General features: G+C 33.4%; 2 protein-coding genes across 3 annotated transcripts; both read left to right on the top strand.

The window, feature by feature from the left end:
• Nucleotides 1-388: 388 nt before the first annotated feature.
• On the top strand, nt 389-2,585 carry LOC125207503 (mediator of RNA polymerase II transcription subunit 31-like). Its single transcript, XM_048106879.1, has 5 exons — nt 389-524; nt 599-696; nt 1,759-1,855; nt 2,024-2,102; nt 2,198-2,585. Exons 1-5 carry the CDS (start codon nt 484-486, stop codon nt 2,465-2,467), a joined length of 585 nt encoding a protein of 194 aa, XP_047962836.1. The 5' UTR covers nt 389-483; the 3' UTR covers nt 2,468-2,585.
• Nucleotides 2,586-3,386: 801 nt separating this feature from the next.
• LOC125207375 (omega-amidase, chloroplastic-like) lies at nt 3,387-5,782 on the top strand. Of its 2 annotated transcripts, none has more exons than XM_048106679.1 (10): nt 3,387-3,541; nt 3,644-3,760; nt 3,839-4,060; nt 4,507-4,600; nt 4,677-4,751; nt 4,868-4,946; nt 5,028-5,043; nt 5,180-5,260; nt 5,355-5,437; nt 5,529-5,782. In XM_048106679.1, the coding sequence occupies exons 1-10, from the start codon at nt 3,524-3,526 to the stop codon at nt 5,593-5,595; spliced, it is 852 nt and encodes a 283-aa protein (XP_047962636.1). In that variant the 5' UTR covers nt 3,387-3,523; the 3' UTR covers nt 5,596-5,782. The 2 variants fall into 2 exon arrangements, with proteins under 2 accessions (XP_047962636.1, XP_047962635.1); XM_048106678.1 differs by having other exon boundaries at nt 4,489-4,600.
• The last annotated feature ends 7,912 nt before the right edge of the window (nt 5,783-13,694 follow it).

Below are 13,694 nucleotides of genomic sequence, written 5' to 3'. Positions count from 1 at the left end.
AAAATTGATCATTTCATCAAACATAATTTTCTTACTCCCTCCGGCCCAATATAAGTGACTCATATTCCTTTTTGGGACGTCCTAGATAAGAGCCTCATTTCCTTTTTTTGGTACACTTTCTCTTACTTTTTCTCTCTTACTTTAATCATTTTTCACTTTACTAATAAAACCTCATTTCCTTAAATCCCGTGCCGAAAAGTTTGTGGTCACTTATCTTGGGACGGAAGGAGTATATTTTTTATAGTACTCACTCCGTCCCACTTTAGGAGCCCCGATTGAGTTCGGCACGAGTTTTAAAAAATGTAAAGGAAAGTTGATGAAAAAAGATAGTGGAATGTGAGTCCTACTTTTTTATATTAGTTTTCTATTCGCGAAAATCCATAGAAAAGGGCAAAACAATCGAAAAAAATTGGGGGAAATTACTCTCGACGAAATTAGCTCTATGAATTATAAACCCTAACACAATCCACTAGAAGCTCAGCCATGGCGTCCGATTCTGTCGAAGCAACAGATCCTCCTTCGCCGTAAGTCTCCTAATTTATTCCAGCTCCAAATTTTTCCGCCGGCGCATATTTGATGAAAATTTGTTCGATTGCAGGCCCAAAAATGTGTACAAGGATCCAGATGATGGCCGCCAGCGCTTCTTGCTTGAGCTTGAATTCGTCCAGTGCCTTGCTAATCCCACCTATATACATTGTATGTAACTCCTTCGCGCTTGCTATTTCTAATTGGAACACTGAATTTGTAGCTTGAGAAGTTGTTGGATCTGTTCTTCTTGTTGCGTGGAAAAGGTAGCAGAAATGCACCGCCTATATGAAATTCGAGGCTATAACTAGAAATTAAACGAGGGGAAAGATTATTTTGGGTAGTGTGAGGAGTGATTGGGAGCTGGAATGGTGATTTTTTTATTTTGCCCTTTTTTGTCTGATATTCGAAGCTGTTACCGAATAATAATGAGGACGAGGGTGAATTGATTGTGGTTAGTTTAAGACTAGTTGATAGAAAGCTGGATTTTTGATGATTAGATGGGTTTAGTTGACTGGTGTGGTTAGTTTGGGAGGCCTTTTATCTGGAGTAAAGGTAGAGTTTGATCAAGTGAACAAGGTGCTTGATGAAATGCAACAGAAGGGGGTGTTTCGCAGAGGCTGTGTACGAGAATATGTAATAAACGGATAATGTCCCTCAAGTGATTGTAAAATGATTTTGATCCCATAAGTGCTTTGGACTGCGGTTGTAAAATAGTGGAGTAGTAGTTTTTTATGTCTTTCTACACTGTTTGAATAGATTTATGGAGAGATATCTTGGAAAAATTTTGACCATAGGGTATCTGTTGGATGCGAATTCAGATTTTGTTGGAAATTATGCTAGGAATTTGACTTTTTAATTCACTTGTTGTTGGTGCATAAAAGATCTCACTGCCTTTAGTAATATATGCTTCTCTGGTTAGATATGCTTAGTATTTCCATATATGCTGCAGTTTTCCATAACTTGGTTCACTCTCTCCGTCACAACTTTTAATTGGTGACATTGACACTGCATACTAGTAGTATGCTACTTTGCATTAGCCATTATCTCGTTGCTTAGATGTTGGTGTATCTTAGAAAAAATGAGTTATTGTCACAGTGTCACTACATCTGATATCGTTTTATGAGTTTCTGGCCCTCTATCTCTTTATGCGTTGGTTGCACTTGGTTTGATTTATGTGTTATAGTTATAGCTGGGCTCGGTTATTTGATTTCTGCCTTCATTCCAGTGCAGATTTAGCTCAAAACAGGTACTTTGAAGATGAGGCATTTATCGGATACCTGAAATATCTTCAATATTGGCAAAGGCCCGAGTACTTAAAGTTCATTATGTAAGTACTCCATACATCTCCAAGTTCAAGTCGCCACTTATCTTATGTCCGTTCCACTTTTGTATGCATTGAATAGTCTTCATTAGCACTAAGAAAATATAACATGCTTGTCAGTTTCGCGCAGTTTATATATCAGATACACTCATGATTTTTCGATGATTTTTTTAGGTATCCTCATTGCCTCTTCTTTCTTGAGCTTCTGCAGAATGCCAACTTCAAAAACGCAATGGCGCATCCTGCAAACAAGGTATTGAATTTAATATTGCCTTTTCAACTCCTAGTATAGATGAGTCTGTTTTAGGTTCTAATCGCCATTATTACGCGTTCTGTGGTTGGTCGTAGGAATTGGCGCACAGACAACAGTTTTACTTCTGGAAAAACTACAGAAACAACCGGTTGAAGCACATTCTACCGAAGCCACTTCCAGAATCTTCCGTTAGTGCAACCCCAGCTTCTGCAGCCCCTCCGGCATTGCCACCGGCTACCATCCCAGCTGCAGCTTCCAGCATCCCTCCTACCCCTCCGCAGGCTCCATCGCCAATGCAGTACGGATCTACTTCCGTTAGAAACGACCCAAGAAATAGCGGGGTCGAGAAAAGGAAAAGGAAGTAACTTCCTCTGTTTTGGGGATATCAATAGTTAGATTATGTCCGCGAATATTCTGTAGAGATTAAAATGTAATGTGAGAATCTAAATTTGAACCCAGAAAGCGTGTTGTCACTTTAGCGATTGTACATTCTTATTCATCTATCAATCCACGATTTATGTTTATAACAGGGGTTAGCATTTGGGTTTCGGTTCGGTTTTTCGCCCGAACCAAAACTGAAAACCTGAATTCAGTTTAAAACCCAAACCTAACGGAACCTGAAAAAATGAAAAACCAAAACTAAAAAATTGAAAACCAAACTTCAAAAACCGAACAAAATCGAAAAAAATGAAATTCTCAAAAAAACTGAAAAATTGAAAAAAAAACTATGGAGTATATATTCATATAAATATATACTACATACTTATTATATAAAATATAATAAATTAATACATATTATATTTAAATTAATACTAGATTAATTATATATAATATTATATTGTATTTAAAATATAATTCGATTTTTCGATTTTTTTTTTCGTCCGAACCGAACTGAAAAACCAAATATTTTGTATTTTTTTGAAACTGAACCGAATCAAAAAATCGAACTGAATTTCAAAATTTCGGTTTAGTTCGGTTCGGTTATTCGATTTTCGGTTTTCGATTTTTTCTCACCCCTATTTATATAGTAGTAGTATGTTCGTTTCTCCATCCAATATCATTGCAATTGCAAATGGCATTTTCATAAAAATAAATTCATTAAATGTGCATCAACTCCATTAGATTTAAAATATATATATATAACAAAAAAATATATATATACTACCAATTACTAAATTAAAATTGAAAGAAACTCTTATAAATAATTCATAATGATTTAAAATGAAAAAAATAAACATAAAAATAAAATTTTAAATTCCCCGTCATCAACCGCCCTACCCGCCCCCTTCTCCATCCCCATTTCCTCTCTGCAACTTGCCCTCTTTGTAAATTGACGACGCAGGCGGTGTTTACCGGCGGCGAATCAGCGACGGCGATCGTTACCTCATCAAGCTAAGATCACGATTCATCATCAGCTGAGGATGCAGGAAACCAGTAAGGTAAACAAATTAAATTGACACTAGCTAGTGTAAAATCAAATCAACAATTGCTCCTTCCATTAACACAATTGTGATCTTCCTATTTCCTCTGATCAACCGCAGCTGAAGATCGGGCTGTGTCAGCTATCAGTCACCTCAGATAAGAAAGTCAACAACGAGAGAGCGCGAAGCTCGATCGAGCGCGCTTCCAAGCAAGGCGCCAGATTAGTAGTCTTACCTGTAATTTCAGCACTCGATTCATCTCGTTTAATGCTGATTTTTCCCCTTTCGAAACTGATCTCCGCCATTGTGTTCAAGGAGCTGTGGAACTGCCCTAATTCGAGCGATTTCATCGCGCTGTTTGCTGAGAATTTTGAGGACGAAGAGAGTGCTTCTTCGTTTAAAACGATGTCGCAAGCTGCTCGTGAACAGAAGATAATTGTTGTTGGAGGTTCGGTTCCAGAACGGAGCGGTGATCGGTTGTACAACACTTGTTGTGTCTTCTCAAGCAGCGGAGAATTGTTATCTAAGCACAGAAAAGTAAGAATCTCTTGATTTCTCAACCTTATTATACACTTTGAGATGCATATTTAGACTATATTGATAGAGGGAATTGCATCAAAATAAACGAACTTTGGCTCGATTTGGCATATAAACTATAATTTCTGCTTCAATTGTATTCATTCTTCGCGTTGATTTAAGCCAATGTGGAGGCCGGAACGACATGATGAAACGAAAACGTCTCACTATTAGTCAAACTACCTCTGCTAAGATCCTGCTAAAAATTTTGAAAAATGAGAAAAATTGAAATTTCGTATATTTATAGACTAGAATTTTGTAAGAGGATCATGTCTTTTTGGTGTATAAGCCTCTCCTACCATATATCAAAATCTCGAACTCAAAAAAGTACCTCAACAGTTAGACGATCTAATATAGGACTCTTTGGAAACACGGAGTTGAGATGGCAGCGTGATAATTGCTTGCAGATACATTTGTTTGATATTAGCATCGAAGGGGATATTACATTCCGTGAGTCGGATACGTTTGCAGCTGGATCTGATCCTACAATAGTTGACACTGGTTTGATTGAAATTTCAAATCAATATTGCTACAGTAGTTAGATGACTGAATGCTAAACCTCTCTCTCTCTCTGTAGATGTTGGTTGTATTGGAATTGGCATTTGCCATGATATTGGCTTCCCTGAGCTTGCTATGCTGTACAGGGACAGAGGTTGGTTTTCGATCTCCCTCCCAATATATATTTTTCTCTAATTACTGAAATTAAACCAGTTTCTTAACTATTTATTTGTTTAGTTTCGATATTCTTGATCTGTGTGATATGATTAGGTGCTCATTTAATTTGCTACCCTGGAGCTTTCAACATTAGCACTGGCGAAGCACTTTGGGAACTCATGCAACGAGCAAGGCAAGTATTCCCGTGTTCTCTTTTATCATGTTTCATCTTCTTATTTCCGTGCTCTTACCAATCGATTCTTGGAACTTTCAGGGCACTTGATAACCAGGTATACTTGATCAGCTGATCTTACAAATGCTTATGCCAATTGTTGAACCGGAAATTTCTAAGCATTCCCAATTTTGTTTCAAAAAACTGTTTCCGCTCATGCTTGAAATGAACCCTCTATGAGTGTGTCATCACAGCTTTTCGTTGCTACTTGCTCACCTTCCCGTGATTCTGCTGGTTCTTACCCGATATGGGGCCATTCTACTCTTGTTAATCCGGTACTAGATCAAAAAAATCTCTATTTGTTGTGTAGTGCTCAAGAGCTTGTTGAAAGAAGATGTAATTTTGTTGTTTGCTTTCAATTTTGATCAGTTGGGTGAGATTGTCGCCACCGTAGGGCATGATGAGTCGGTTGTTGTTGCCGAAGTTGATTACTCTGTGGTTCGGATCACTAGGTAACGAGTCGAATACTATTCTAGTTTTTCCTCTCGCTCTCTCTCCCCCCTTTTTTACTCTTTATTTACTAAGTCGATTTTATGTTTCTAGGGAGAACCTTCCTGTTCTGAAGCAAAGGCGCGAGGATGTTTATCAGTTCATTGGCATAAATGACTAATGTGTTTGGTCTTCCCATGTGTAACATTTAGCAGTTGTTCGGTTTGATGGATTAGATCAGATTATAGTCTTATGAGTGTTGTTCGATTATGTAAATATGTAAGTAGAGTCCAATACTTAATCTATGGATTAGATTTTTAACTTAAAATTTTAAATTATTGATATGAAAAATAGCATGGAACTTTTCATTGCGTTTGTTAATTGAAGAAAAGCGACTTATGCGTGGTAGGAACTTTATTTTATTTCACATAAAGATATTTTTAAATAATAATTATATTAGGAGAGTAGTAAATATATTGTGATGGAAGGTCCAGCCCATGATCATAGCAAAGGAGCTTTATAGCAATATAATGGGCTTTGGCCTAACTGTATGCCCAAACACTAATAATAATATATTTAGTGTGTTGTAATTTGAGTTTAGGCAAAATAAAAAGATATGTCAACTATTATTACTATTTTTAGGAAGTTAATTAAAATTCCATCATATATTTCTTGACTAGGACAATGTCCTATTCCTACCCCAAAAAATATTAATGACGCATGAAACAACGTAAGTAGCTAGTTATATATCAAGAGAAACATGTTTCACATGGCTAATAAATCACAATTAGAAGGAAATATCATGTGTTAAAGAATTCAAATTCGTCATTAGGTTTAGAACCACTTCTTTTTCCCCTACAATGAAAAGAAAAGGTATTTTGTCTGGCTATAAATCAAATCAAATTGTACAAAATCTTCTTGGGATCAACAAAAAAAAGAAAATTCTCCATAAATCTTTTAATTCCTTTACTACTACAATACAACTTTTACTAAAGCTGTGATGTCTCTTATTTTTCTGCCCCTTTTTCTTCTCTCTTTTAGAATATCTCACAAGTTTCAATTATTGTCAAATAATTTATGCATGGGTGGACATATTTGTAAAATAAAATTTTGCAATGGCTACATTGATGTTATCAAAGGCCCCAGGTAGGTAGAGTAGAGGAAAACCATATGAGGGATTTGGTCTAATTTACTATGAGTTAAGACTTGATAAAAATATGGATTAAGACGGGTCAAACGACCCATCAATTGTCCATGAGGACTGCAAAATTCAATTAAATTCAATTTTTGGAGTTGTTGTGGGCCAACAACTAGTGTGGTAGCTCTCCTTGAAGGCTTGGACTTCACTTTTCTTTTTGAAATGTCATCTATCGCCAATGACGACAGTTATACCTAATAGTGGATCCAATGTAGTACTAGGGGTACAACTATACCCCTAAATAATGAATACTTAATTATATTGAGACAGGTTAATAGCTATTCGTTTGGTGATGGAGTGGAGCGTTCGTGTAAAGTTGAAGGAGTGACCAAAGTTCGAATATCAACTAGCTATATCGATTTATCATCCTTATAAAAAAAGATTCAATAATTTCTTAATCTCTCTCAACAAGCATCTATCAAGTGAGGGGTTACTAACTCTCATCTCCACATAAAATAATTATTTCTAGCTAAACTCGTTTGAATTTTGTTAAAATTCTAATATTTTCTTAATCTCTCTCAACCAGCATCTATCAAGTGAGGGGTAACTATGAGGAGGAGGCACACTCTCATCTCCACATAAAATAATTCATAATTTCTACTTAAAATAGTTTTGATTTAAATCGAATTGCTAAATATATAGGTCAAATTTGGTGATAGAGAGTATAACTTTTTTTATTAAATCCACCCTAAAATTACGGTGCCAAGAAACACACACGTGCGAGTGATACACGCGCCACTCTCTTATTGGCTGCCATTAAATTAACGGGAAGGGCCCCACGTGGCGTTGATATGGCGAGCACACGTGTACACGCCCGACACGTCTGGGCCCATTTGGACCAGCCCACCACGTGCGCCTAAAAGCCTTGTGGGCTTTCAAATAGTTTTTCAGTTGAGGCTGCCAGTTCATAGGTGGGCCCATACCAAATATAATTAGTTAAATACTTACATTAGTAAATTTTAATTAATTTCTTTGTTGTTTTATTTAGTGTCATACTCCCTATTCCCAATATAATGTTGTCTATTTATTGAAATACTTTTTGTTATTTACACACATTTAAAATATTACTCCCTCCGTCTTATATTACTTGCACTTTTCATTTTAGGCCGTAAATTTGGGATTGAGTTTTTAGTATAATTGAATTAGAATTTGTCCACAGCCTTTGTCCTAACGGCAAGGAGCTTAGACATCAATGTATGAGGTGCCGAGTTTGAGCCCTCTTAACCTCAGTTGTAATTTCCTCATTTCTTAGGAGTTTATATATAATATCCTCCTTCATATAGGAGTTAATTTTAAAAAAAGAAAAAATAAATTAGAATTTTAAGTATAATTAGACATCACTTAATAAATGACCTCTTAAATTAATCTAACATATTAATTAAATACATTAATTTTAACTTAAACTATAAATAGTGTAAGGAGTTTGTGAAGAGTTGAGATACAACGGTGCAAGTAACATTGGAGGGAGTGAGTATTTGATTAATCACAAATAGACCATTTGTCATTGCTTTTAAACATTTAATTCTAAAAGAAATAGGCCAATATATATCGGATGCATGGCAAGAGTATCATGAAGAAAATAAAATAGATTTAATATGTTTTTTTAATTAGAAATGATATTTTAGGTTCTATTTTTATGAGTGGTTGTGTGAAGTATATATGAACCTAAACGCTACATGACAAGGTTTACATTATTTAAAATCAATAAATATGGAGTAATTGTTATGTGGTGTGAGTTAAAAGAATTTGGATGTTCAATTATGTGAACAAACAATGGGAAACTTCCATCCAAATTTGGAACTCACATTAAATTACTTTTTTTATTGTCTTTCGATGAAGTATAAAAAGCTTCCCTACTCACCATTATTAGTTTATTAAATATCCAAATTCATGTAACTCACAACCACACAAGAATTCCATTTATTAATTCAAAATTGCAACAAAGAATTCAATTATTCATAGCCATTATCATAAAAAATAAATCATAGTCACTATCATACTATTCATGACTTTATCAACATGGCCAAGGTTGAGTTAAAACCACTAATCTTACATTTTGGAATTAAATGGTTTTTGTATACAATAATATAAAATAAAAAAGAAACATTTAGCAATGAATCTATATAAAATAGATCCCAACTAGTATTGAATTAGACATGTCATTTTCAAGTTCCCTATAAGAGAAGGCAAATCATCAACCAAGAATAAGTATAGTCTACTTCAACCATCCTTTTCTTTTTTTTTTTGGCTTTTCCCATGAACATCCATACACAAAAATATATTCCCATTTTAATACTTTCATATAAATATAAGCTTTTAATTTGATGCATAACGAAATACATCCCACATCTATACATGGATAAATGTTCAAAGGTACAATCCAAAACACACAATATATTTGCAAGTTTAAAAAATATTTTTCGATCCAAAACACATCCCACATCACACAATATTTTAATATAGATAGTACTATTTGTTAGTACTTCCTCCATCCCAGATAATTTGGGACATTTTGATCCGACATGGGTTTTAAGAAATCTAATAGAAAGTAAGTTGAAAAAGTTGGCAGGACGTGGGTCATACTTTTAAAGTATTAATTTTATAATAAAATGTTAGTAGGAATGAGTTAGTGGAATATGGGATCCACTATAAAAAATGATAAAAAGTGAAGTGGGACAAATTATGTGGGACGGCCTGAAATAAAATACTGGATCGAATTATCTGCGACGGAGGGAGTAGTATTAACACAATTATACAAATTACACGTGCATGACGCAAACGTGTGGGGAATCACCAATATTGGAGATATAGATATAAATGCAATTCGAGAAATGAGACAAGAAAACTATGTATCAATGGGTTATTGTGTAGTCATCGACCCCTTATGCACCCTTATGAATAGACACAAATTTTAAGAGTGGTTACGATTCCAATTATTGTAGGAAATGAAGAAATCAATGATAAAGATAGATAAGAAAACTCAAATGTAGCCACAAAAATTATCGGAAAATGGTGTAACATAAGATACATTTAAATTCTTGAAACTGCTGACTATTGCAGCAGATGACACATTTATATTTACGAAAAGCAAACGAGTGAATCAATTTAGGTTTAGGGTTACGGTTTACCTTCGCAGGTTTTCTATTTATGTTTGTTATTTGTTTTGGTGTGATTTATTTTCATGGCTTTTTCTTCTTTTTTGTTCGTTCCGTTGCTAGTTGTTTTGTCGTGTGTTTTGCGAATGTTATTCGGAATTTCGTAACACATCAAAAACAATCTAGCCACCAAAATTGAACAATTAAACAAATAAGTTTAATAAGTTTTGTGACATTAATTTTGCACGGTTGGTAAAGAAAAATTTGCCCTCAAATTTGTGAACAGTGATTGTAACAACTCAATCTGGATGATGAGACATGTATATTAAAATACGATAGTTGCAATTCAGAAATAGACTAACCAAATTGGACATGTATATGGAGTTGATTTTGATTGTAAATGTTGATATATGTTGATTTATAAACAGAAATAGATTGATTGATAAATTTGTGCTTCTTTATATATTTGATTTACAACATTTATTGGTCATGATTAAATTTCATGGATTTGTGACATGCGAGTAAAATTAATTTACGGATATTTTTAAGGAAAAATTTGTTGTAAAATCAATAAACCTAAGGTATCATTTCACTCGAAATAATACTCCATCTGTCCCACTAGAAATGAAACGTTTTCTTTTTTGAATTGTCCCGTTAAAAATGAAACGTTTCTTAAAATAGAAATAGTTTTATCTCTATTTTTCCCTCTCTCTTACTTTACTCTCTCTTCTTTAACTCACAAAATAACACTACATAAAATCTCGTGCTGAAAAGCAAACGTTTCATATTTATTGGGACGGAGGGAGTTATAGTATCTAAAAATCATGTGAATTTTATCTTGGGTATCGGACTATATAACTTTAAATTTTACACTGAATTTAAGAGAACACAGTTATTGGTATGGTATTTGATTGTTGCACGATAGAGTTGGTATTTGGTTGTTGCACGATAGAGTTGGTATTTCTTAGGCTCGCTAATTTTTTCTTATAATCAGGCGGTGGCATGCATTCTCTAAAAAAAAATTTGAATGGGGGGACGTAAAAAAGAAATTTAATGAGTTCATATAAGAAAAAAAAAACATAAAATGGAGTGAAACTTTTAGGCGAACTATTGTATTAGTATGTGTTATGTATGCATTAGTTTAATTATGTGTATGTGTGGCTAATTAGGGAACTTAATTATGATCATGAGATCATAGGGAGTTTAGGCTATATACTAATGAAAAGACCACAACTCTTTTAGTTGTTGACTAAATTGTAGCCTTGTATCTATCTCTAATCATTAGAAAGATATTCTATATAATTTTAATCTAGTTTGGAAATAGTGGGCAAATATTTAATTGAGTGCTTTTTCGAGTCGTGCAAGAAGCCTACTTAAATTGCACACCTCATCTTAATTAGGGCCTCTTTTCGTGTTTTAATTATGCTATTTTGGCAAAATATTAGTATTAGATAATAGCATCTTAAATTCATGTTTAACTATATATAGTCATGTTCATAATACCTTAATTGATTTTATTTTTATTTTCGAAAAATCTGCATTTATTATTTCGCAGAAGGGAAAAAAGGTCAATGTTTCCACTTGAAGTATGAAATATATTGATTTAATGTAGTTAGAAAACGATTTTTTGCAGCAAATTAAAATACCATTTTATACCAAATCAATATTGACTTCATCCAAATCTATTGAATAATTTAAAATATATAGCACTTTACTTGGTATATAAATGGTCTGTGCATACTTAGATTTGGATAATGTTTTCTCACAATAATATTTCGAAATATTTTATAAAAAGGCATAATATTTTATAATTATGCTTCTTTTATATTCATAAAATATTACGAAGATCAAATGTTAAAAATAAAATTCATAGCACTAGAAAAAAGAAAAGAAAAGAATAATTCACTTCCTAATGTGAACATAAATGAGTTAAGCATGCAATTGGCCCACCTTTTTTACTTTTGGTGATTAAAAATTTAAAGAACCAAAAAATTATTAACTTTGTGTATGGGTCCTCATAAAATCTCAATTAATTGAGCCAAAGGAAACTGCATGCGTAAAGTCTAGAGCCCAACCATTGATTAATATTTCAATAATTTAAATACCACACTTATACATAGAATGGTTAAGCTACTAATCCCATTTAAAATAGAATTTACGAACACGAATTCTCTTTAGAAAATGCGTTAATTATTGCGAATATATACAAATTCAAAAATAAAAATTTTCATTTCTTGTGGGATTAGATTGAGTTGAATAGATCTTCACGATCTAGGGTATTAGAAATGGGCCACTCACTCCTCATCACCAAGCCGATGTGGGACAGAATTTAGAGAATATAACACGCCCACTCACGTGTGGGCCGGAATAACACATCGGACTTCCATCACGTGGGTAAGCAAGAGAAGAGATAAAGAGATATAACCCATCATCGACTTGGGCCGGCTCTGATACCATATTAGAAATGGGTCACTCACCCCTTAAAAGGCCTTATAGGGGAGAGTTATCCATACTTATATAGAAGAGGTAGGATAATCACCAAGCCGAGGTGGGACAGAATTTAGAGAATTTAACATAGGGATTGAAAATGACTCATAATTTTAGTTTTAAAAGGGTTCTATTTTTTATTTTTATTTTGAATAATAAGTGAATAAATAATGAATGAGTACTTGAATAATGTAAACATCGTACTTTGCCACCTACATCCATCCAACTTTGTTGGTTGAATTTAGACAATTATAATTAAAGCCTATGTAGCACACTTTTTATTAGGAAATTGTTCGTAGGTTAGGCTTTTCTTTTTCTTTAGTTCAAGAGTTAAAGAATCTTGGTGTTGGCATTAATATGTTAGTTGTGTTTAATGTATTGTTAATTAGTACTTTAGTATGATAACTTGACCACGATTTCAAGGTGGTCCTGATAGCAAGAATTTTCTTCTACAATTATTATTAATCATTTTTGGTTAACTTTGTTGGTGAAATATGAAAACAATGCAAGTTACTTTGTGTAAAAACTAGAATAACCATGATGGTGAAAATCTAGTTTATCGATCGCGCACGCGCACACATAGAGTAGTCGGGCTTTAAGTGGGGTTCGGTTTCATATCATGTGCGCTTGTATGCATTACATATAATGTTTTATTAAGACCTGAACACGATATAATGCATGATGACAAAATTCACCCAAATATTTTTTATCATACGAAAAAATACCTAGAGTCAAAATTGACGAGAAACAAAGTACAGAATCAGTTAAAAATAAAAATAATATAAAAAATAATAAGTCAAACATATAAACACAAGTAAACATTTTATTCAAACCCAAAACAAAAGATAAATCACATATTAGAGTTATCTTTAAACCTTATCCACCAAAAATGAATTGTCACTATTTCACCCCAACATTGTATACCAAATGAGTAAGTACATTATTAATTTGATATTCAATTAAATATATGAGTTTGGTGGTGAAGTAGTGGAAATATGAAGCAAAAAAGTGACAACCCAATCAATGATAGATGATTTAGCTAGTGCTTACTAACTGTAAAAAATAAAATTAACAATTGCATTTGTACAATTGGTTTCCATTTATCTTAGAACATTATCATTTCTATTTCTGACTAATTTGCCTAACCAACAAAGATCTAACCATAGATCTCATGTCCCAATCTTTTGGCGACAAACATACATCATCCAATTTTCATTTTCAATCTTCTTTATCTTCATCACTTGCTACATCTCTACTTTCAAAATTAACCATCTCTTATAAGTTGTCTAGCTAGCTAGTATCATAAAATGTTCAAGACAAACTTTATAAGCAGCTCCAAATCAAAGGAAAAGCTTCAAACAACAATCACAAAATGCATAACAAAATACCCAAAAGTTAGACATATATAAAAGAAAGAAAAAAACTATAAAGACAAAACACACAAAAACAAGCAACGGAAGTACACAAATAAATAAATAATTTCAAAAACGAGAACCAGAA

Source organism: Salvia hispanica, chromosome 2, assembly GCF_023119035.1.
Source record: "Salvia hispanica cultivar TCC Black 2014 chromosome 2, UniMelb_Shisp_WGS_1.0, whole genome shotgun sequence".
In the NCBI taxonomy this organism is placed as follows: Eukaryota; Viridiplantae; Streptophyta; class Magnoliopsida; order Lamiales; family Lamiaceae; genus Salvia; species Salvia hispanica.
Note: the sequence above shows the minus strand (reverse complement) of the source record. Positions and strands in the feature narration are given on the sequence as shown.